The sequence below is a fragment of the Phyllostomus hastatus genome, unplaced genomic scaffold (assembly GCF_019186645.2).
Source record: "Phyllostomus hastatus isolate PE091 unplaced genomic scaffold, TTU_PhHast_1.1 phas_scaffold_28, whole genome shotgun sequence".
NCBI classification, from domain to species: Eukaryota; Metazoa; Chordata; class Mammalia; order Chiroptera; family Phyllostomidae; genus Phyllostomus; species Phyllostomus hastatus.
This window is the reverse complement of record NW_025334022.1, coordinates 5,199,032-5,223,883: the sequence shown is the minus strand read 5'-3', so window position 1 is coordinate 5,223,883 and position 24,852 is coordinate 5,199,032. Positions and strand designations below refer to the sequence as shown.

General features: G+C 42.0%; 1 protein-coding gene across 1 annotated transcript; it reads left to right on the top strand.

Annotated features, from left to right (window-relative positions):
* Nucleotides 1-3,712: 3,712 nt before the first annotated feature.
* Nucleotides 3,713-8,172, top strand: RTL9 (retrotransposon Gag like 9). Its single transcript, XM_045817447.1, has 2 exons — nucleotides 3,713-7,543; nucleotides 8,056-8,172. The coding sequence occupies exons 1-2, from the start codon at nucleotides 3,713-3,715 to the stop codon at nucleotides 8,170-8,172; spliced, it is 3,948 nt and encodes a 1,315-aa protein (XP_045673403.1).
* Nucleotides 8,173-24,852: the final 16,680 nt, after the last annotated feature.

Sequence of the window (24,852 nt, the reverse complement as noted above, 5' to 3'; positions counted from 1 at the left end):
CAAAAAGGATTATATATGTAGCCCTGGCTGGTGTAGCTCAGTAGATTGAGCGTGAGCCTGTGAACCAAAGGGTTGCTGGTTTGATTCCCAGTCAGGGCATATGTCTGGGTTGCAGGCTAGGTCCCCAGTAGGGGGCATGTGAGTGGCAACCACACATTGGTGTTTCTCTCCCTCTCTTTCTCCTTCCCAAACCCTCTCTCTAAAAATAAATAAAATATTTTTAAAAGATTATATATGTAAAGTGCCTAACACAGGGACTGATACATTAAATGTTAGCTTTTATTATTAAGTATGATAATAATTGTTGTTGGGTTTCCTTTGACTAGTTTTTGGTTTATGGGAGGAGAGAGTGATTTGAATTTTCTTTTTGAGTCATATGCCATAATGAGCTCTGGAATCAAAGAGAGCTGTGTGTTTTTGGTCATGTCAATTCACCCCTCTGAGGCTCAGGGTTTGTTTTTTTTATCTGTAAACTGAGAATTAAAAGGACCTAGATCACAGGGTAGCTGTTAGGATCAAATGAGAGAATGCTTGTAATGCCCTCAGCACAGTTCTTGGCATATGGGAAGAGTTCAATCAAAGTCAGTTATTACTAGTACTACCAATACTGCTACAATGATTTAGCCATTGATTGGGTTGGGAGGAGGAAGATGGCAGTGAGTGAAGCACTGGGAGTGTTTCTAACCTGTTGTCTAACCAATCATTGGAAATGATTTTGGAATCAGATGGATCCATACTCAAATCTGGGTGTTGCCATCTCCTAGCTCTTTGACCTTGGTCACAACTTCTCCAAGCTCATTTCCCCATTTGTTTACCTTGCAGGTGTTGCTATGAGACCCAAAGCATATAATGTAAGCATAGTGATTTGCTGAGTGCTCAGGTTGCTAATTATGTATGTGGGAAAATTTATAATGACAGAATGCCTTCCCACCAACCCCTAGACTATGAACCCTTGTAATTCAGCTACTTGAACTTCACCTTAAAGACCTTGACCAACTCTCTTCTAGTCTGGGGGTTTAAAGGGTACTGATTCAGAAGGTTACAGGGCTCCAATAAATCTTTCTGCTAGTTCTACTCTGACCTTGTGCCCCACTTCTAGAAAGTAGGCTATGTAGCTCTGAGTCTGTGAGCAAGCTCTCACCTGGTATGCTCAAAACTGGCATGCTTTTCTTGTAAGCTGTCTCAAGGCCCTGGAGCCTCACTGTCAAATCCTAGCTTTGTTGCAGGGACACTGGTTGCCAGATTTCCCTCCAGGTCTCTAATTGATAACAAATTGCCTTTGTTATCGCCATTGCAGGGCTCTATCAAACCCCTATGGCCCATGTTCACAAACCCTGATTTTCCTGCCCTTGAACTTTTTGAACTCTGACATTGCTTCACTCAGCCTCAATCCCCAGTTCTGTTACTTCTAACCCCTGTCTGTGCCTGGCTCCCAGGACTCCCACAGACTCTCTCACACAGAATGTATGTTTCGCTTCTTGAGCCAGGACTGTTTTAGTCTCATCTTTTTTATTTCATTTGGGGCAGGCAGAGGTGGGCATAGTGGGCTGCTGCAACAATTGGGGGTGAGAGGCAAAAGGGTGGAGTTGCATAGGCCAAGTACTAAAGTGGAGCCTCTGGAGGGCTGTCAAGTGAAAGGCAGCCAGAGTCAAATGTCAGAGCCTATACAGAGGCAGGACTCTGGGACCAGAGAGGTAGAGCAAGCACTAGCAAGTCAGGAGCAGTGAGGCAGGTGGGCAGGCTGGCTGGCAGATAGGAGGGGGGCATGGCAGGGGATAGCTAAGGGAGACTGTAGAGAACAGCTGCTGGTATTGGGTCTTACTTTAATGAACTGGCTAGGCATGGGGCATAAGAGAATTGGCCAGACCCAAAGAGCTAGCGCCACAAAGGACATGCTCTCCCTCTTCTCCTTTTCTGGCAAGGTAAGCTCTTTCCAAGTTTTGTCTGGTGGGAAGCTATGACATGTTCAGAGATTTTTCTGAAGATTGGAGGTAGATGTCTATGGTTGCTCTTTACACTTATCTTTCCCATTGCACCAATTAGTAGAGTAACCAAGGTGCCAGCAGGAATCTAGTATTTCTTCTACTATACTTCATCTCAGGGTTTCCAAGGCTGGAGATAGAGGGAGGGGTCTTGGTAATGTGACTAAATAAGAGGGAGAGAGAACAGATTACATGGAGCTTTATAGCACAGTGGGGAAGAGTAGGGGGCTCTGGAGTTGGATCAACCTGGGAGTTTATATGACTGCAGGTAAATTAAGTTTCTTTGAGCCTTAGTTTTCTCTTTTGTAAGGTGAAGATAGAGTACTACCCAATCTTTTAGTGTTGCTGTGGATACCAAATAAGATGATGTATTTAAACTGTCTTAGTGGAGTGCTTGCCAGCCAGTGCATGCTCAAGAAATACTTGCTGTTAGAGAATCTGTTGCTAGCATTATTGTTATGGGTGCACAATGCCATCCAATTGATGACTTTTGTGACATTGTCCCAAATGAGCAAGTGTTCCATTTTTGGCACAAGCAGGCTGTGAGAGGATGTGTAAACATTTTATAATTTGTGTGTTGGTTTCCAAGTTATGTGCCAGGGAGCCACTCCTGGGGCTGCTTATGGGGCTGGGTCATAGGGATGAAGCTCTGTGATTGCTGACCCATGTATCATCAGAGAAACTTGAAATTTGTTCATGCTCTAGACTGGGCTTCAAGTGAGCTATACTCTAGGATGTCAGAAAGATAACTGAATGCAGCCTTACAGATGCTAAAAGCTAGGCAGCTCTAAGGAAGGGCAATAGTCAAATATATACAGTTTTTACTGTTGCAGTGACCCTATTTAGCTCCAACCCTAGAAAATCTGAGATATATGCTAACATTGGAATAATAATACTCTCTATTATGCAAGGTATTATAAGATTCAAATGGAATATTGCAAGTACCTGTACATTATAGACAGTTCAAAGTTGCATACAGTTGCCTACAGTTGTCAACAGCTTAGTGCCCAGAACACACTAAGTAAGCAGTAAAGTGGTAGTAGTAGTGGTTGTTGTTCTTGCTATTAATAATAATGATGATAATAAGCAAGCTTTTCTGTTCATGAAATGCTGCTCCCAGTTACTGAATCATATAAATATCTTCCTTTTTCTGAGAAAGACATTCAGGGACATTAGAGTAGTAAAGTGGGGACTAAACTACTGGCAGAACTCAATGAGCTCCAGGAACTAATGATTTTCCTGGAGCAAAGGGTTATCTCATCTAGGTCTGCTAGTAACCTGGCTGGCTTGTGAATGATCTGGTAGGATAGAACATAGCCCAGGAACCTGCACTTCTCACGATTTTCCAGAAGGTGGTGCTGCTGCTTCATTTGATCCAGGACTGCTTTATGTGCCTGGCTACTGAGGTTGCTGGCATTTTTAGTATTTATAAACGGAGAGGGTGTACTGTGTGACTAAGTGGTTTGGTTTGAAAAGAATAGTGGTGGAGGGGATATTTGCTACAGCTTCGAATTTGTTCATTGTTGCACAGCTTCTTTAACCTGATAGGTCCATTTCTTATGCTACATAGCTGGCAACACTTACAAAAGGCCTCTATCATTAGTTATTTGTTTCTTAATCTTCTTGACATTGTTTTTTGACTGCTAAACTTTTTTTTAATAGATTTTCTTACTACTTGGGCTTGAGCAGGACCCTTGATATCATCATTTTGGGGACTTCCTCCTTTGGCCATGGCAGATATGTCAATACCCTTACATTCACCACGATTCAACAATATGCTGAGGGTAGAAAATGATCTCCCAAACAGAGGGACGACCTTCTCTGGACCAATGATAGAGACCATAGAAGAGGTCCAAATTCTGCAATCTCATGTACAGCCTACAGTCTCAACTTCAGCGTCAGACACTGGAGGGATATCTACACAGCTGATGACATCACCAGACTTTGATGCCATGTACACATCTCTAATGGGAGTACCAAACTCTGGAGAACCGTCTTCACTGCTAATGCCAGCCTCAGACTCTGGGGTACTGTCTCCATTGCTAATGCCAGCTTCAGATTCAGAGGCACTGTCTCCATTGCTAATGCCAACCTCAGACTCTGGGACACTGTCCCCATTGCCAATGCCAGCTTCTGATTCTGGAACATTGTCTCCATTGCTGTCCACTTCAGACTATGGTCTAATGTCCCCAGGGCTGATGACAATTCCTGACTTTGGAGCAATGTCCACAACACTAATGGAAGCACCAGATTCTTCAGAGATATCACCACTGGCAATGCCAACTCCATCCTCTGGGGTGATGTCTACATCTATAATGAGCACACCACCCTCTGAAGAGATGTCCACACCATTGATGTTAGCCCCAGATCCTGGAGAGATGTCCCCACTCTTAATGCCAGATAGGCTCACCCCAGACCCTGGAATGATGCCCACACAACCAATGTCAGCTGCAGGCTCTGAAGCAATGTCACCACTGCAAATTACAGATGAAGACACTGAAGCAATGTCCAAAGTACTAATGACTGCCCTGGCCTCTGGAGAGATATCTTCACTGATAATGTCAGGCACAGACTCTGAAGATATATCTTCATTGATAATGTCAGCCCTTGCTTCTGGAGTAACATCAACCCATCCAACAAGCACCCAAGACTCTGGGGAAATGTCCACCCAGCTAATGTCAGGCCCAGACTCCAGAGTAGTGTCTTCACTGTTAATGTCAACTCCAGGCCCTGGAGAAATGTCCACAATGCTCCTGTCAGGTTCAGATGCTGGAGAAATGTCCACTTTGCCAAAACCAGTCCCAGATGCTGAAGCAATGTCTCCACTGTTAATGACAGCAGTGATGTCTGGAGTGATGCCCACCCAGCTGATGCCACCTGAAAACTCGGGAGTAATGTCCTCACAGTTAACACAAGATCTACACTCTCAAAGCATGTCTGCACCACAAATGAGAGCCCCAGCCTCTGGCAATATGTCTACATTGCTAAAGGAAGTCTCAGACTCTGGAGCACTGTCCACCCCATTGGTGACAGTCACAACCTCTGGAACAATGTCCATGGAGCAAATGTCAATCACAGCCTCTAGAGTGATGTCCACACAGGTAACAATGGTCAGAACTTCTGGAGCAACATCCACAGGCTTTATGAAAGCCACAAACAATAGGGCAATATCCACACTGCCAATAAGAATTCCAACTTCTGGAATGATGTCAACACCACTAAGAAAAGCTTCAGATTCTGCATCAATGTCCACACAGCCAGTTATTGACCCAGCCTCTGAAACAGTGCCCATGCTACCACTGACAGTCCCAGCCTCTGGGTTAATGTCCACACTACAAATGAGAGCACCTGTTTCTAGCGCAATGCCCATATCACAAAGGAGAGCCACAGTCTCAGGAGTAACAGCTGTACCACAAATGAGAACCCAAGCCCCTGGAGCAATGTCTACACTGTTAACTGTAGACCCAGCCTCAGGAGTGATGTCCATTCCACAAACGAGAACTACAGCCTTGGGAGCATTGTCCAAGCCACTAATGACATCCAAAGCCTCAGAAGCAATATTCATGCAGCAAATGACAACCACAGCTTCTGGAGACATATCCACAATACTAATGAGTGACACAACTTCTGGAACCATGTCCATGCCACAGATGACAGACATTGCCTCTGCAGAAATGTCCACACTACTAATAAGAACCCATGCCACACCACAAATGACAACTGTAGCCTCTGGAACTATGTCCACACCTCTAATGAGAGCCCTAGGCCCTGGAGCAATACCCACAGAACTAATGAGAACCACAACCTCTACAAAGTTGCCCAGGCAGCCAATGAGCACCCAAGATTCAGGAGGGATGTCCAGATCACTTCTGAGATCTATAACCTCTGAGGGGATGTCCTCATTGCAGATGCAAGCTCCAGCCTTGGAAATGATATCCACACCAAAATTGAGAGCCCCAGCCTCTGGGGAGATGTCCACACCACTGATGAGAACCTCAGACCCTGGAGAGATGTCTGCACTGCCCATAAGAGATTCATCATCTGGACCCACAGCTCATGGAGTGATTTCTACTCCACAAATGATAGCCACAGCCTCTGGACGGGTGTCCATACCACAAATGGGGTCTCTAGTCTCCGGTGACATGTCCACATGGCTCATGACATCCACAGCCTCTGGAGTAATGTCCACACCTCAAATGACATCCATGGCCTCTGGGGCAATGTCTACACCACAGATGATACCCACAGCTCCTGGGGAAATGTGCACACTATCAGAGCAAGCCTCAGCCTCTAGAATGATGTCCCCACCACTATTAAGGGCCCCAGTCTCTGGAATTATGTCCACACCACTAAGGGCTCCTTCAGCTTCTGAAGATGTGTCCACAGAGTTAAAGAGAGCTTCAGTCTCTGGAAAGATGTCCACTGCACAAACAGCCATGGCCTCTGGAGGGAAGCCCAAGCCATTCATGAGAGCCACAGCCTCTGGAATAATGCCCATGCCATTGATATCAGCCATGGCTTCTGGAGAGATGTCTGTGCCACTAATGGAAAGCAAGGCCTCTGGAGCAATGTCCACACCACAAGCAACAGTCACAAGTTCTGGATCTATGTCCTTGCCAGAAACAACATACTCAGCTTCCAGAGGGATACTTCTGCCACCAATGAGAACCTCAGCTTCTGAGATGATGTCCACACCATTTCTGAGAGCCACATCCTCTGAAGGAATACCCACACCACTAATGAGGACACCAGTCCTGGGAACCATGTCCATACCACAAGTGACGGCCACAGCCTCTGTGGAAAGCAAAGCCACAGACTCTGGAGAAACTTCTACCTCTCACAATAACACCACGGCCTATGGATCACAGTCCACACTACACATGACTGCCACAATCCCTGAAACAATGAACCCACCACTAAAGGAAGTTCAGTCCTTTGGCATGCTGACCCCAGCACTCTGTTACCTCTTAGAAGAGCAGGAAGCAGCCCGGGGTTCATGCTCTGAGGAGGAGGAGATGAAGATTGATGAGGAGAAGCAAATGAAGGGATTTTTGGATGATTCAGAGAAAATGGCATTTCTAGTGTCTCTTCATCTAGGGGCAGCGGAAAGGTGGTCTATCTTGCAGATGGAGGTAGGAAACCCCCTCTCAGATGAAAATAAATCTTTCCTAAAAAGATCACAGGGCGTATATAATTCCCTCTCTGAGATGGACATCCTCAGTGCTGTTCTTTGCCACCCCAAGCAGGGCCAGAAGTCAGTCAGGCAGTATGCCACTGACTTCCTGCTGCTCGCGCAACGTTTGTCTTGGTCTGATGCCATTTTACGGACCAGGTTTCTGGAAGGACTCTCGGAAGCTGTTACCACCAAAATGGGACAGATCTTCCTCAAGGTGGCTGGCAGCCTAAAGGAGCTGATAGACAGGTCTCTCTACATTGAGTGCCAGCTGGCTGAAGAGAAGGATTCCCCAGGCAGCTCAAGCCAGGTTCTGCAGTCAGCCTGTAAGCGGAATAATGAGGAGGCAATGAAGAATGAAATGAACACTGATCAGCAGACTGAGGAGGTAATAGTGCAAAAATACACTCAGAGTTATGAGCAGAAAATTGAGGAAGAGATGATGAAGAATACATTCTTTGAGTAGAATAAGAAAGAGGCAAGGGGGAGGCATTGAGCTCCTAAACCTTAACCCTCAACCTGGAGTTTCATCAGTGGGCCTGGCTATTGCAGTTGCAAAGCCCTGCCCCAGTTATTGAAAGCCTAGGATGGTTAAAGGGCTAAATCTTCTGATTAGGGGGAGCTAGCTGGGATCAGTCCCAACTCTCTACTTTTCCAAGTCCAATTCTAAGGGAGGGGACTCCTTCTGAAGGCTGGGTATTACCTGTAGCCAAATGTGTTATGGACTCAGGTCGCTAGAGAATTTGGCTACCTTAGTTTTCTGTCACACTGTTTAGAAGTAAGGTACATTAGCCAAGATTCTTGATCTGCTAGGTTACTGAAATTATCCAAGCAGAATACCACTTTGTCCCAGTAAGCATGGCTCTTACCTTGGCTGTTTTTTGTTTTTCTCACTCTCAGCACCAGCATGTTCCCAAACGCTGTTACTACCTGAAAGAGCACGGAGACCCCCAAGAAGGTCTACACAACCACCTTCGACAAAGCACAGGTCATCAGAAGGCCCCCACCAACAAGTAATGTTCCCTGGACTCTTCTGTGATATTTGACTCAGCTGCTATCTTGAGGACTGTTTCCTGAACCCATTCCATTCAATTATATCATAAGCTTTGTGGCCTTTCCCCCCGCCCCATGCCTTAACACCCCCCCTCCATGCACATCCTGCCCTATCTTCCACTTGGGTGGCATGACCTTCTCTTTTACCCCATATGCCTGTGATTTGTCCTGACAATCAGAGGGTGGACTTCAAGAGTTCCTATCACCATCAAAGCCAGTTTTAATTCTTGGTCCAGGGATATATCTAGGCAGGAGAAATGATGTCCTACCTCAAAAACACCTTAGAGTGTCTTGCCACATGTCATCAGGTAAACTTGAGGACTCCCTGGTACTCATTTCTCCTGGCAGGGGAGCCTGTAAGGAGGGTGATGGCCACTCCTATACACTTTTCACCCAGTAGACTTGCCATTACATGCCCCAACTCATAACATGTAACATAGGTCTCCAGAGCACTTGCCTTGTTTATAGTCTCCATCTGGAACCATTTATTTTAACCCATAATAATGATTGTAGTAATGGCTACTGTTTATTGATTAGGTACTCTTTGATAGATACTGGGCTAAACTGTTGACAAGCACTATCTCACTACATTCTTACAATAACCGAAGCTGTTATTGTGTTGTCAGCTTCTGACCTCTTGATCTGTTTTGTATAGCTCTTGTCCTTTAGTGTCAAATCTCTAGCACTGACTTCTGGGTGATGCCCTCAGCTGTTATTTAGCCTCACTCCCCTCAGCTATTGTGCTTTATGTCCAGCACTCTTGATAAGAGTTTTGGTCTTTAAACAGGCAGAGATAGAACATAATGTGAGCAGTGTTTGTCTTCAAGTGGTGGGATTATGGTGTTCTTATTTTCTTCTTCCTACTTCTCTATACTTTCTAGATTCTCTGTAGTAAGTGTGCATTACATTTGTAATCATAAAGGTAAATAAACTTTACTTATGAAAAATAGAATTAACTATTGCTAATAGAATTTGATTTATTTAGTCCTTCATTCAATCAACATTTACTATCTAACATGTACCAGCCACTGTTTTGGTGACAGACAGATAAGAACATTCATTGAATGAAAACTTAATTCCAGTGGAGGGAGGGCATAGACAATAAGCAAGAAAACATATAAGTAACATAGGTTGAAATTGTCTTAAAGACTACAAAGACAAACAACAAGGATAATGGGGAATGTGATACTAGTAGGGCCAATGTATTTATTCAATCATAGTGCATGCAATTGGGTTACTCAAAGATCTTTTAAAAACAGTAAATGACATGATTAGAAACATGTTCTACAATGCTAACTTGGCAGTAGTTAGGAGGATGGGGGAAGGGGTCAGAGAGCAGTGATGAGCTCCCTACTGTGAGAGTATAGGTAACTGACTCACCAGATGATTCAGTCTAGGGCTATAGCAGCAGGGATGGAAAGAGAGGGACAAGGGCCAAACCTCCTTTGAGGACTTAAGTCTGTTTCTCCATTGCCCTAAATGTTGGGTGTGATTCCAGGAAGAGGAAATGATTATCTGGAAAAACAAACAAAGATTGTCAAGCTGGCAGTCCAGTGGTAATATAGATAAGAAACTGGCTCTGCAGGCTTCCAGGAGATGCATCAGTCACCAGTGCTGTTGAATTGGAAAGAGAGGATGGAATAAGTTGGGAAACCCAAATTTCAGGCAGGAAGGCTGTGAGACTCCAGGAACCCTTTTGGCTCACTTCTGGCCCAGTCCAGGGCCTAGTAAACTTTGGATCTTTCTGTTCAGCCAGGATTGCTCTTAGCTAGGGAAAACACTGTTGACCCTACTCGCCACTGAAAAAGATATTTGATGAGATAGAATAAAAATTTGTGTCTGGAAAATGTGTTTTGGGAGGAAATTGTCTTTAAAAATAAAACTGTCCCTGGCTGGTGTGGCTGAGTGATTGAGTGCCGGCCTGCATATCAAAGGGTTGCCTGTTCTATTCCCAGTCTAGGGCACAAGCCTGGGTTGCAGGCCAGGTCCCCCAGTGGGGGGTGCATGAGAGGCAACCACCCACTGATATTTCTCTCCCCCTCTTTCTCCCTCCTTTCCACTCTCTAAAAAACAATAAATAACATCTTAAAAAATAAAATTGATTATTTATGACCATGATAATGGAGAAAAATAACATTTTTCTTTGTTTTTTTTTTTCTCCCTAGTGTTCTTTCCTTTGTTTTTGCCTCTCCATTCCCTAAAGCTAAGTCTCTAGAGATAAATGGAACAAATGAAGCTCACTTATTCCTTTCTGGAGCTCACTCCGTACTCCTCTAGCCACCCAAAATTTTATATTTAGAAATGTTTCTAGAGCCACTCAACATCTACATGCAGTTGAGCAACCATGTGCCTAAATACTCGAGACTATTTTGCCTGTGGTACAATTGTGTTTCAAGTTTTTTCAAGCCTTACTGACCCATGGGTAAAAATAAGGTTCCATAAACAGTGAAAATTCAGATGTCACTGACCCCAGTCCTCACGCATATATTACAAACTTTCAACACCTTGAAGGTTTCCTCTGGTTATTTGTGGAAGACCCCAGCAGTTTCCCTTACTCTGAGATAGTTATTGTGTTTTCTTCCTATCCTGTCTTGTGGCAGAAATGAGGTCAGCCCACCCACCCTACCCCAGCTGCCGGTGAGTGCCTCTGGCTGTGGGAACCCAAAGGTCACCACTGGGGTAGGCTTTGTGGATTCTGAAAATCCACAAGAGGCCTGAATGGTGCTGCCCTCACTTTAGGCAGCTTTGGCTAAGGCCACTGATGGGGTCATAAGGGGTTTGGAGGGGCAAGTGAGAGGTTTAGAGGATAGAATTGGAAAATGGGGGTAGTAATTCTTCTCCTCATTCTGTGCCAGTTTTTCATCTAGACATTGAAACAACATTGCTTCTATCCTATATCTCACTGAGGCCTGTGTGAAAAGAGAAGCTTAAGTTTCTTCCTGCAGCAATCTATCCCCTGCTGCCCCTACTCCCTTTGCCCCAATTCAGACTTTCAGACTTGGTTCCTGTGCCTAGAGAATAAAAACCATCAAGTCCTCTGTTCAGATCCAACCTTTAGCTCTGATTTCCAAAATTTCCAGCTGGTCTCTATCCCTGCCCCTAAAGCACTATAAGCCCACAGATTTCTTCAAAACCACTGTCATCCTTGTTGAATAGATGCTAGAAACTCTCTCCACACATCCAGTCCTTGGGGCCCAGGTGGAAAGCAAATATCACCCTTTTCTGTTCATCCATACTTCTACCATTGTTTCACCCACTACCTGGTCTCTGTCTCTGCCCTTCAGGGACCAATAATATATGAAACCTTATCTTAATAGATCTATCATTTGATTTGAAAAATAAAATTTGTCTTAAAGACTATTTTCTCAAATGCAAGTACACTTGGGCTGCCACTGAATGATCAGTGCCTCAGAGAGTTTCCAGACATTTCTGAATCTCACTTTTGGCTCAGCTAAGATGCCACTACACTGGATTAGTTTTGTCAGATCAAGTACAGGACTTCCTCCCCTCATTTTTCCCAATAAGCTTCAAACTTCAAGGCACTATCAACCTCATTCTCAGAATATTACAGATAAAATAAGTTTCCTTACCTCAGAGTATAGAGAGATTTTTACATATGGATCATGTATTTCTTTCCTTCTCATCTGGCCTGAAAATAGCATCTTGAAGAGTTGTGGGGCAGGGACACAAGCTGCTTGATCCCTTGTGATCTAACGTAGGAGTTACAGGAGAATAGATGGTATAGGAGTTTCAAATGACTATTGGAGGAGGAGGCCTGACTTTGAGTATCTCTAACAAGCTGGGTAGTTCTAAACATGCCAGTTTACCTTTCAAGGCCTCAGTTTCCTCTGCTCCAAGATGGGGTTAATCGTCACTATCCTGCCAACCTCACAGCTTCAGGGGATAAAGGTTGTAAAAGTGTTTTTGAAAAACCAAATGCAAAATGTGCAAATGTTAAGATCTTGTTATTATATGTAAACCTAAGCTTAGCCCTGAGGAGCTTGGGAAGTGTGTGGGATAGGGCTAGTTGGGACATATTCAGCAACCATTCTCTTCAGGGTTTCTATTTAAATTGTGGGGGAGGACCTAAAAGTAAAGCCTTGACCAAAGACGGGCAAAAGCCTAATATTACAGTTTAATATTAGCACTTGTGAAGAACTTACCTGGGCCCCAGATATGGACTAACTGCTTTATCTGGATTATCCTATTCAATCTTCCAAATAGCATGAGAGGTGGGTGTTATCATTAATCTTATTTTATAGACCAAAAATCTGTGGCACAGAGAAGTTAAGCAACTGACCTAAGGTTACAGAGCTAAAAAGTAGCAGAGCTGGGATTTGAACATGTGTAGTCCGACGCCAGAGCCCCCCTACCCTCACCCTACACCACCACTCTACCATTTATACATGGTTTCATTATTCAGAGTCAGATGGCCACTGTGAAGACCTACTATTATCCTCTAAACAAATTTGCATGGAATATCAGCCAACATTTGAAGGTAATAAAGTTTAAAACTTGAACAAAAATAGTCCTGCTTCCCCCTTCCCCATCTTAGATACAGATGTGAATCTTTCTAAGGGTATTTAGGAAATTTTTTTAACATTCAAAGAAAAAGATCAATCACTGTGAGGTGCTACTAAGCTCAAGACATTCTGTCCAGGGATAGCTGTAACCCCAGATTGGAGCAACCTCTGTTCTGAGCTGTGGCTTGAGAAAGAAACTGAGATTCTCCCCTGGCATCTTCCCAATGAGAAAAAATACACATTGCTCCCAGGCATATGTGGACGAGTACAGAACTTTGAAAGTGGAAGGGATTATTTTTGTGGTTACACCAGGAACTGGCTCTGTTTTTTCAGCACTTCTTGCCCTTCCCTTTGTCACTTTTTTGAAGGTACTTATTTTTTATTATATTTTATTGTTTATGCTATTGCAGTTATGACAAATTTCCCCCCTTTATCTCCCTCAAACCAGCCCTTTCACTCCCTCAGGCAATCACCATACCATTGTCCATGTCCATAGATACTGCACATATACTTTGGCTACTCAATTACCTATGGTGAACTTTACATCACATTACTATCCTGCAATTACCAATTTGTACTCTTAATATTTTCACCACTTTCACCCACCCTACTGACACACTCATATCTGGCAACCATCAAAATGTTCCCAGTATCTATGAGTCTGTTTCTGTTCTTCTTGTTTGTTTATTTTGTTTTTCACATTAAATTGTTGATAGATACATATTTATTGCCATTTTATTGTTCATAGTTTTGATCTTCTTCTAGAAGACCCTTTAAAGTTCCATAAAAACTGGTTTGGTGATGATGATGAACTCCTTTAGCTTCTTATTGTCTGGAAAGCTTTTTATCTGTCCTTTCATTCTAAATGATAACTTTGCTGGGTAGAGCAATCTTGGCTGTAGGTCCTTGCTTTTCATCAATTTAAATCTCTTTCCAATTCCTTCTAGCCTGTAAAGTTTATTTTGAGAAATCAGCTGATAGTCTTATGGGAAGTCCTTTGTAGGTAACTCTCTGCTTTTCTCTTGCTGCTTTTAAGATTCTCTCTTTATATTTAACATTTGGAATTTTAGTTAAGACGTGTCTTGGTGTGGTCCTCTTTGTGTCCATCTTGTTTGAGACTCGCTGTGCTTCGGGGAGTTGAATGTCCATTTCCTTCACCAGATTAGGGAAGTTTTCTTTCATTTTTTTTTTCAAATAGGTTTCCAAATTCTTGCTCTTTTTCCTCTTCTTCCAGCACCCCTATGGTACTAATGTTGGAACACTTGAAGTTGCCCCAGAAGCTCCTTACACTGTTCTCATTTTTTGGGTTGTTTTTTCTTCTTGCGGTTCCGATTGGTTGTTTTTTTGCTTCCTTACATTCCAAATCACTGATTTTACTCTCATGCGCCCCCTACTGGGGACCTGACATGTGCCCTAGCATGTGCCCCAGACTGGTAACTGAACCAGCAACCTTTTGGTTTTCAGGCCTGCACTCAATCCACTGAGTCACACCAGGCAGGGATAATAACTTTTAAAAATTATTATTTTTGTCTGAATTTTATTGAGATATAATTCACATATCATATGATCTACACTTTTCAACTGTACAATTCAATCTTTTTAGTATATTCACATACTTGTACAACCATCACTACAATATAATTTCAGAACTTCCTCATGACCTCAAAAAGAAACCTGTACCAATTAAAGAGTCACTCCACATTCCACATTCAGTGCTACCCTCCAGCACCCAGGAAACTGCTAATCTACATTCTGTCTCTATGGGATTGTGTATTCTTGATTTTTGATGCAAATGGAATCACATGTTTTACAAGGCTTTTTGTGTTTGGCTTCTTCTACCTAGTATAATGTTCATACATTCATCATCTTATAGACACTTTGGTTGCTTCCACTTTTTGGCTGTTATGAACACTGTTGCTATGAATGTTCTGGTATGAGTTTTAGTGTGAACATATATTTTCATTTCCATTGGGTATATACCTAACAGCAAACTTGCCTGAACATATGATAAGTCTATGTCTAAACATTTGAGGAACTACCAAACTATTTTTCAAAGTGGCTGCACCATTTTATATTCCTATCAGCAGTATACAAGGGATCCCAGTCCTCCACATCCTCATCAAAATTTGTTATTACCTGTTTGTTTGTTTGTTTATTTATTTATTAATGTATTTTATTGATTATGCTATTACGGTTGTCCCATTTCCCCCTTCACTTCCCTCCACCTTGCACACCCTTTCCCACCCACATTCTCCCCCCTTTAGTTCATGTCCATGTGTCATAAGTTCTTTAGCTTCTACATTTCCCATACTATTCTTGCCCTCCCCCTTGTCTATTTTCTACCTACCATCTATGCTACTTATGCTCTGTATCTTTTCCCCCTCTCTCCCCCTCCCACTCCCCTGTTGCTAACCCTCCATGTGATCTTCATTTCTGTGGTTCTGTTCCTGTTCTAGTTGATTGCTTAGTTTGTTTTTGTTTTTGTTTTAGGTGTGGTTGTTAATAATTGTGAATTTCCTGTCATTTTACTATACATTTTTTACCTTATTTTTATTAGATAAGTTCCTTTAACATTTCATATAATAAGGGCTTGGTGATGATGAACTCCTTTAACTTGACTTTATCTGAGAAGAACTTTATCTGCCCTTCCATTCTAAATGAAAGCTTTGCTGGATAGAGCAATCTTGGATGTAGGTACTTGCCTTTCATGACTTGGAATACTTCTTTCCAGCCCCTTCTTGCCTGCAAGGTCCCTGTTGAGAAATCAGCTAACAGTCTGATAGGAACTCCTTTGTAGGTTACTGTTCCCTTATCTTTTGCTGCTTCTAGGATTCTCTCCCTCATTTTTACCTTGGCTAATGTAATTATGATGTGCCTTGGTGTGTTCCTTCTTGGGTCCAACTTCTTTGAGACTCTCTGAGCTGCCTGGACTTCCTGGAAGCCTATTTCCTTAGCCAGATTGGGGAAGTTCTCTTTTGTTATTTGTTCAAATAACTTTTCCACTTGTTGCTCTTCCTTCTCCCCTCTGGTACCCCTATAATTCGGATGTTGGAACATTTAAAGATGTCCTGGAGGTTCCTAAGCTTCTCCTCATTTTTTTGAATTCTTCTTTCTTCATTCTTTTCTGTATGGTTGTTCCTTTCTTCCTTCTGGTCCATTCTGTTGATTTGAGTCCAAGTTTCCTTTCCATCACTATTGGTTGCCTGTTCGTCTTCCTTCATTTCACTTAGCATAGCCTTCATTTTTTCATCTAATTTGCAACCAAATTCAACCAATTCTGTGAGCATCCTGATCACCAGTGCTTTGAACTGTGCATCTGATAGGTTGGCTATCTCCTAGTCACTTGAAAGTATTGGCTCTGAGGCTTTGATTTGTACTTTTGTTTGAGTCATTTTCTTTTTATCTGGTCACACCTGTTATGTATGAGGGGCAGAGCCTTAGGAGTTCACCAGGATGGGGCAACCCAGTCACTGGGTTGTGATGTTGTATGTGGGGGCAGGGTCCGAGAGGCAACAATGGTGCTTGCTCCTCTCTCCATTGGATTTCAGTCCCTTCTGCCACTTCCCCCAAGCTGACTGGGCCTTTCTGGTGCTAATTCCTGTGTGGGTGGGCTTGTGTACGTCCTAGGACCCCGTGGGTCTCTCCAATGCACTCTCCTGTGAGGCTGGGAGTCTCTCCTGGTGCCTCAACCGCCACCAGTGTTTTCAATGTGTCCTGAGGTTCTATTTCTTGATGCTGGGACTCTGGGTTACGCGGTCTGTCTCACTACCCAATTTCACCTGGTTTATCTGCACGTGAATATGGCCTGGACAGCCAGGTGCCTTGCACGCAGTGCGTGGCTTCACAGTCACGGCCTCGCTGGGTCTGCCAGCCACCTGTGTGCCCAGGATCCGCCTGCTGTGGTCTTGTGCTTGGGATGCCTTACATGCCCAGGATGCCTTACGTGCCCGGGATGCATTACGTGTCCGGTGCCACTGCTTTTTGTGCCACAACCCCTCTCTGCCTGGCTGCCCAACTCATCCCTCCTACCAGTCTGGATGAATGTGTATATTTTAACTTCTTGGTTGTCTGACTTCCATACAGTTCAATTTTCTGTCAGATCTGGTTGTTATTTTGTTTCTAAATTATTGCTGGCCTTATTTTGGTTGTGCAAAGAGGCACAGTGTGTCTATCTATGCCTCCATCTTGGCCAGAAGTCTTAACTGTTTTTTTATTATAGTCATCCTAGTGGGAATATATTTGTGGTTTTGAGTTGTATTTCCCTGATGGCTAATGATAAAGTTTCCTTTTATTTAAAACTTTTTAAAAAGATTTTATTTATTTATTTTTAGAGAGGGAAGGAAGGGAGATAGCGAGCGAGAGAGAGAAACATCAATGTGAGGTTGCTGGGGGTCATGGCCTGCAACCCAGGCATGTTCCCTGACTGGGAATCAAACCTGTGACACTTTGGTTTGCAACCCGCACTCAATCCACTGAGCTACGTCAGCCAGGAACTTTCTTTTAATAAATTTTTATTATAAACTCAACCATCTTATAGCTTATTACCATAAATATTGTTGGAGACCTCACTTTTCAGAGTATTCTGGGCGAAGCTATTGTTCCTTTTGCTCTCCAGCCCAGTCCCAACTATGCCATTGTTCTAAGCCTTTTCAGAATTGAGGAGAGGGTTAGAAAGGCAAATTTTCATCACCCCACTGGTACCCATGACAGCTGTCTTTCTTTCTTTTCTTTTTAAATTATATTTTATTTATTATGTTATGACAGTTTTCCTGGTCTTCCCCCTTTGGCCCCCCTCCAACCAGCATGCCCCTAATTCCTCACACAATCCCCCCACATTGTTCATGTCCATGGGGGCATGCATGTAAGTTCTTTGGCTACTCCATTTCCTATACCATATTGTACACCCCCATAGCTATTATGTGAGTACTTATTTGTATCCCTTAATACCCTTACCTCTTCACATGTTTCCCCACAACCCTCTTCCTATCTGGCAATTATCAAAAACACTCTCTGTATCCATGATTCTGTCTCTGTTATTCTTGCTTGCTTAGTTTATTTATTTTTATTCAATTGTTGATAGATTTGTATTTTTTGCCATTTTATTGTTCATAGTTTTGATCTTCTTTTTCTTAAATAAGTCCCCTTAATAGGGGACCATATAATGGTTTGGTGATAATAACCTCCTTTAGCTTTTTCTTGTCTGTCAAGCTCTTAATTTATCTTTCAATTCTAAATGATATCTTTGCTGAGTAGAGCAATCTTGGCTATAGGTTCCTGTTTTTCATGACTTTGAATATTTCTTGCCAATCCCTTCTAGCCTGCAATGTTTCTTTTGAGAAATCAGATGGCAGTCCTTTGGGAACTCCTCTGTAGGTAACTAACTTCTTTTCACTTGCTGCTTTTAAGATTCTCTCTTTATTTTTAAGGTTTGGCATTTTAGTTATGATGTGTCTTGGAGTGTGCCTCTTTGCATCCATCTTGTTTGGGACTCTCTGTCATTCCTGAGTTTGCATGTCTATTTCCTTCACCAAATTAGGGAAATTTTCTTTCATTCATTTTTCATATACATTTTCCATTTCTTGCTCATTCTCTTCTCTTTCTGGTATTCCTATAATGCTAATGTTGAACTTCTAGAAGTTGTTCCAGAGGCTGCTTATACTCTCCTCATTTTTTTTTGGATTCATTTTTCTTCTCATTGTTCTGATTGGTTGTTTTCTGCTTCATTACATTCCAAACATTGATTTGAATCTCAGCTTCATCCATTCTACTGTTGTTTCCTTGTAAATTGTTCTTTATTTCAATTAATGTATCCTTCCTTTCTGACTGGATCTTCTTTTATGCTCCTGAGGTCCTCACTAAGTTCTTTGAGCATCCTTATCACCAGAGTTTTGAATCCTGCATCTGATAGATTGCTTATCTCCATTTTGTTTAGTTCTTTTTCTGGAGTTTTGATCTGTTTTTTCATTTCATTGTCTCCTCATTTTGGCAGCCTCCCTGTGTTTGTTTCTATGTATTACGTAGAGCTTCTTTGACTGTTTTTTTGGTTGTGTGGCCTATGTAGTAGGTGTCCCATAGGGTCCAGTGGCACAACCTCCACTATCACTTAAGTTGGGTACTCAAGGTGCACCCTTTGTGTGGGCTGAGTATACCCTCTTCTTGTAGTTGAACTGTGGTTGCTATTGGCACATCAATGATAGGGATTTTCCAAGGCCAGTGAGCTCCAAGGATTGGCTGTGACCACTGACCACACACCCCTGTCCTCTGTGGAGGATCAGCTGTGCATGGGCAGAAGAGTACATGGGCAGGGGTTTCTCCAATGTGGTCTGTAGTTGTCTACTGGGTGCACTGGCCCTGAGGTTTTCTGGGTGGTTCAGGTCGAGGTCAGTATCCACCTATGTTTTGACTGGGGCCACCCTGTCTGAGACTTAAAGTAATTTGAGTTGTCTGCTACTTGTGGGCTTGGAAATTCCAGACAAAACTAAGCTATGAATATAAGCTGGCTGCTGCTAGTGCTGGGCCCAGGGCTCAATGAGGCCAGCTATTGCTTATTTGATAGGATTTAGGAAGTTGTGAAGCATGAGCCAAGACCAGCCTTTCATATGGAAAAACAGCTTGGGTGGACCTGTAAGCTGGATGGGGAAGAGTCTCTGGGGATCTCCAAGATGGGTCAAACAGTGTTAGCCACATTGATGGAGTCTTAGCTATGACACCAACTTGCTGGTTCTGTGGAGGGAGGGTTTAGAAAATGGACAATGTTCTCTGCTCATCTTGATGCCAGGCACTTCAGTTCCTCCCTGTATGCCACTAGTGCCTTTCAAGCTACTACCTTGGTGCTAGAGCTCAGATGGAGTGAGTCTAAGTAGGTGAGTCTGTGTGTGTGTTCTTTAGGAGGAACTGCTTGGGGCTCCAGAATTTTTTTTCACAGACTCAATCCCCAGTGGTTTTTGCAGCCAGAAGTTGTGGGGACTTATCTTCCTGGCACTGGAACCCTGAGCTGGGGGAACTGGTGTGAGGCTGGGACTCCTCACTCCCAAGATATTCCTCCTGATTTTTTATCCACCACATGTGCATGAGGGACCAACCCATTCCGTGTCTGTGCCCCTCTTATCAGTATGGATGGATGCGGTTTCTTAAATCTGTAGTTGTCAGACTTCCATTCAACTCAATTTATGATGTTCCTGAGTGATGGTTGCTCTATATTTTAGTTGTAATTTTGATGTGGTTGTGTGAAGAAGCGAGTCATGTCTGCCTATGCCACCATCTTGACTGGAAGACAGGTGTTTTTAACTTCTGCCTTCTATAATAAAGATGGTCTCAGAACAAAGGTGAGTGTGGGCTTGTGTTTTGGGGATTGCTAAAGGCCCTGAAGCCCTATCTCAGAAATAAAATCCTGGAAAAATGTGTCTTATTTTCTGTGGATTCTTCCTCCTTCAACCAAATCTAATGTAACTCAAACAAATTAACTTAATTCGTGTGGATTCATTGTTAAGACCCTCTTGTTCTTATTAAACTCAGAATTTCTCCATAACCCAATCATCAAAACATAACATTCTCTACCCTGAGAAGGAGAAGGAAGGAGGGAGAAGAAAGAGGCAGATAGGGAGGAGAGAGAGAAACAAGATGAAATCTCTGCATTCCTATACCAGCTATACCAGTGACAACTTGTGGAAACTTGGGCAGGTCAATTGTCACTTGATCATTTTGGGTCTCAGTAACCTTATCTTTATCATTGTTTCATTCTCACTAGAGAATTAGATGAAATGATAATTTATTTCTTGTTTGGACATGATCTATAAATAAAAAGGTGTCTAAGTCGCCTGAGGAGAGGACTACTGGGATAGAAGCCCAATGTGAGCCATTGCTAAAGGGTTACACTATATCAGCAACTATTCTAATGACACTAGCTGAGGTATGGTTGTCTCAAAATGCTTTAGTTAAAAAAATGTACTATTTTCTCTATCATAAATGACATTCCATTTCCTCTATCATAAATGATATTCTAACCAGAAAAGGGTAATTTTTGAAAATCGCAGAGAAGCTAGGAAGAGAAGAATACTGTTGGCCCTCTGCAAGTTTCATTGTCTATGAACAAATTTAAGATGGCAAACGAAAGACTGTGCATTTCAATTTCTAATTAAACCTGTTAGCTTTTGGTCTCATTTGGATACAGTTGCACAAATGTATTTTCCTGTGTGGAAATTCCAACAGCACTACTACAGAGCTGCTCAGAATGATTTGAAACCTCTTCTAGAGTTTTGCTTTACACAATTCTTCATTAAGACATTTATTATTTTCACTCTTTTCATTTATTGGTTTCTATTTATTATAATTAGAAAATGAAATATTTAGGACATGGATCTGTTATAAAATCATCCAGAAATAACCCACTAAATCTTTTCTTTAACGTGTGCAAATCGCTTGTTTAATTTCAAAGATATCACTGTACTCTAAAACTCCAATTACAATGGTAAAAGCCTAATATTAATACTTTCTTAGTAGCTCCTTAAAAAATGTGTGTATTGTTCTTTATTTATGGTAGTTCAAGTATAGTTGTGTCCATTTTCCCCACGCTACTCCCACCCATCCCACAAACCAGTAACTCCCACCCTCAATCTTACCCCCCTTTGGTTTGTACATGGGTCCTTTATACGTGCCTTGACAACCTTTTCCATTCTTGCCCACATTATCTCCCTCACCCCTCCCTTCTGGTTACTGTCCCCATTTGTTCTTTATTTCAGTGTCTCTGGTTGTATTTTGCTTGCTTATTTTGTTGATTAGGTCCACTTATGGGTACGATCATAAGGTATTTGTCTTTCAGTGCCTAGCATAATACTTTCCAGTTCTGTCTATGCTGGCACAAGGGGTAGGAGTTCCTTCTTCTTTTCTGCTGTGTAATATTCCATTGTGTAAATGTTCCACAGTTTTTTTATCCATTCATTTACTGATGGGCACCTAGGTTGCTTCCAGCACATGGTTATTGTAAATTGTGCTGCTATGAACATTGGGGTGCATAGGTTCTTTTGGATTGGTGTTTCAGGGTTCTTAGGATATAATCCTAGCAGTGGAATTGCTGGGTCAAAAGGCATATCCATTTTTAGGTTTTTGAGGGAAGTCCATACTGTTTTCCACAGTGTCTGCAGCAGTCTGCATTCCCACCAACAGTGCACTAGGGTTCCCTATTCTTCAGAACCTCACCAGCACTTAATTGTTTGCTGATTTGTTTATGATGGCCATTCTGACTGGTGTGAAGTAATATCTCATTGTGGTATTAATTTGCATCTCTCTGATGGCTAGTGATGCTGCACATCTTTTCATATGTCTCTGGGCCCTCTGCATATCCTCCTTGGAGAAGTGTCTGCTTAGGTCCTTGGCCCATTTTTTAATTGGATTGTTTGTCTTCCTGGAGTGGAGCTGTGTGAATTCTTTATGTATTTTGGAGATCAGACCCTTCTCCAAGGTATCATTTGCAAATATATTTTCCCATATGGTTGGGTCCCTTTACATTTTGCTGATGTTTTCCTTAGCTATGCAGATTTTTTTTATTTTGATGGAGTCCCATTTGTTTATTCCTTCCTTTATGTCCCTTCCTCTAGGAGACATATTGGTGAAAATATTGCTGGGTGGAATAACTGAGATTTTCCTGCCTATGTTATCCTCTAGGACTTCAATGGTGTTGTGACTTACATTTAAGTCTTTTATAGAGTTTGAGTTTATTTTTGTTTGTGGTGTAAGTTGGTGGTTGAGTTTCATTTTTTCACATGTAGCTCTCCAGGTCTCTCAACACCAGTTGTTGAAAAGGCTATTTATACTTCATTTTATGCTTCTGTCCCCTTTGTTGAATATTAATTGACCACAGAGACATAGGTTTATTTCTGGGCTCTCTATTCTGTTCAATTGATCTATGTGTCTGTTCTTATGCCAGTACCAGGCTGTTTCAATTACAGTGGCCTTGTGATGTAGTTTGATATCAGGTATTGTGATCCCACCTACTGTGTTCTTTCTCAAGATTGCTGAGGCTATTTGAGATCATTTATGGTTCCATATAAATGTTTGAAATGTTTGTTCTATATCCATGAAATATGTAATTGGTTCTTTAATAGGCATTGCATTGCATCTATAAATTGCTTTGGGTAGTATGGACATTTTATGATATTGACTCTTCCAATCCATGAACATGGTATATACTTCCATCTGTTTGTGTCTTCCTTAATTTCTTTCTTCAGTGTTGTGTAGTTTTCTGAGTACAGATCTTTTACCTCCTTGGTTAGGTTTATTCCTAGATATTTTATTTTTCTTGTTGCTATAGCACAAGGTATTTTTTTTCTGATCTTTGTTTCTGATCTTTTGTTGTTGGTGTACAGAAATATCTTCAGTTTTGGAATATTTACTTTCTATCCTCCTGTTTTGTCAACTTCACTTATTAGGTCGAGTAGTTTTTTTGATGGAGTTTATAGGGTTTTCGATGTACACTATTATGTCATCTGCAACAATAATAGTTTTACTTTCTCCTTTCCAATTTGGATGCCATTTATTTCTTTATCTTGTCTGATCACTGTGGCTAGAACTTCCAATACTATGTTGAACAAAAGTGGTGAAAGTGGACACCCTTGTCTTGTCCCTGACCTTAGTGGGAAAACTTTTAGGTTTTGTTCTTTGAATATTATGTTGGCTGTAGGTTTCTCATATACGGCTTTTATTATGTTGAGGTATGTGCCGTTTACTTTCACTTTGCTGAGTGATTTTATCATGAATGGGTGCCGCACTGTATCAAATGCTTTTTCTGTATCTATTGATATTATCATGTGATTTTTGTCTTTTTCTTTGGTTATGTGAGGTATTACAGGTATTGGTTTGCAAATATGTACCATACTTGTATCCCTGGGATGTATCCCACTTGATAATGGTATATGATCTTAACGTATTGCTAGATGCAGTTTGACAATATTTTGTTGAAGACTTAGGTGTCTATGTTCATGAGCAATATGCCTGTAGTTCTCTTTTCTGTTTTGTCTTTATCTGGTTTTGGAATTAGGAGGATGCTGGCTTCATAAAAAGATTTTGGGAGTGTTCCCTCTTCTTGGATTTTTTGGAATTGTCTGAGAAGAATAGGGGTTAGCTTTTCCTTAAATATTTTGTAAATTCTCCTGTGGAACCATCCAGTCCAGGTCTTTTGTTTGTTGGGAATTTTTTGATTACTGCTTCAGTTTCATCTGCTGTTATTGGTCTATTCAGGCTTTCTGCTTCTTCTTCATTCAGTTGTAGGATATTATATATTTTTTAGAAATTTGTCCATTTCATTGAGATTTTCAAATTTCTTGGCATATAGTTGTTCAAAGTAATTTCTTTTTTTAAAAAATATTTTATTGCTTATGCTATTACAGTTGTCCCATTTTTCCCCCTTTATTTCCCTCTGCCTTGTATCCTTCCTTCTACCATCAATTCCCCCTCAGTTCGTGTCAGTGGGTCATGCATGTAAGTTCTTTGGGTTCTCCAATTCACATTTGATTCTTAATCTCATTTCCTTCTCTATTGTTATTTTTTAATTCTTAAAACAGATTTGTTGCGCGTGGGTCACCGGCCAGCAGTGACCACGGAACACTGTGGATGGCTCGACGATAAACACGCGAGAAATAACAACATGCACAGAGACAAACTAGTTTCTGTGGGGAAGTAGGGACGAAATGGCCACCCCCCCTAGTGGGGAGCGCGCTGATTTACCGTCCATACCTGCTTTTATTAGGCTCATTTTGCATAATAATTCAGGTAAAGTACAGTACTCATTAGGGGGAAGTAAGGAACTATAGAAAACAAAGAACTCTGCCGGTCTATTGAGTTGGGGTCAAAGAGCTGTAAGACTGAGGAACAAACTAACTTCCTCCTAAGACCCTTCTCATTCAACTGAGAGCATTCTAAACAAAGAAGGTTTCACAGTAATTTACATATTCTTTCTTAGGCCTGATCACCCCGGGAATCCGCACTTCTCAGTACCGAGCTGCACCACCCTGTCATTGTTTCAGGCTTAGGTGGAGCAAGGGAACTAAGGCAACCAAGAGATAAGGAGATTTTCTCCCAGACGCTGAGAACTCAGGCTATGTCAGAGCCGAGGAGCGAGGGTCCATCA

Excerpts from the sequence above, each read along its gene's own strand:
- RTL9 (XM_045817447.1), top strand. The coding sequence starts at position 3,713 with ATGGCAGATATGTCAATACCCTTACATTCACCACGATTCAACAATATG. Across the intron at positions 7,544-8,055 it reads CTGATCAGCAGACTGAGGAG|CACCAGCATGTTCCCAAACG; the intron begins GTAATAGTGCAA and ends TCTCACTCTCAG.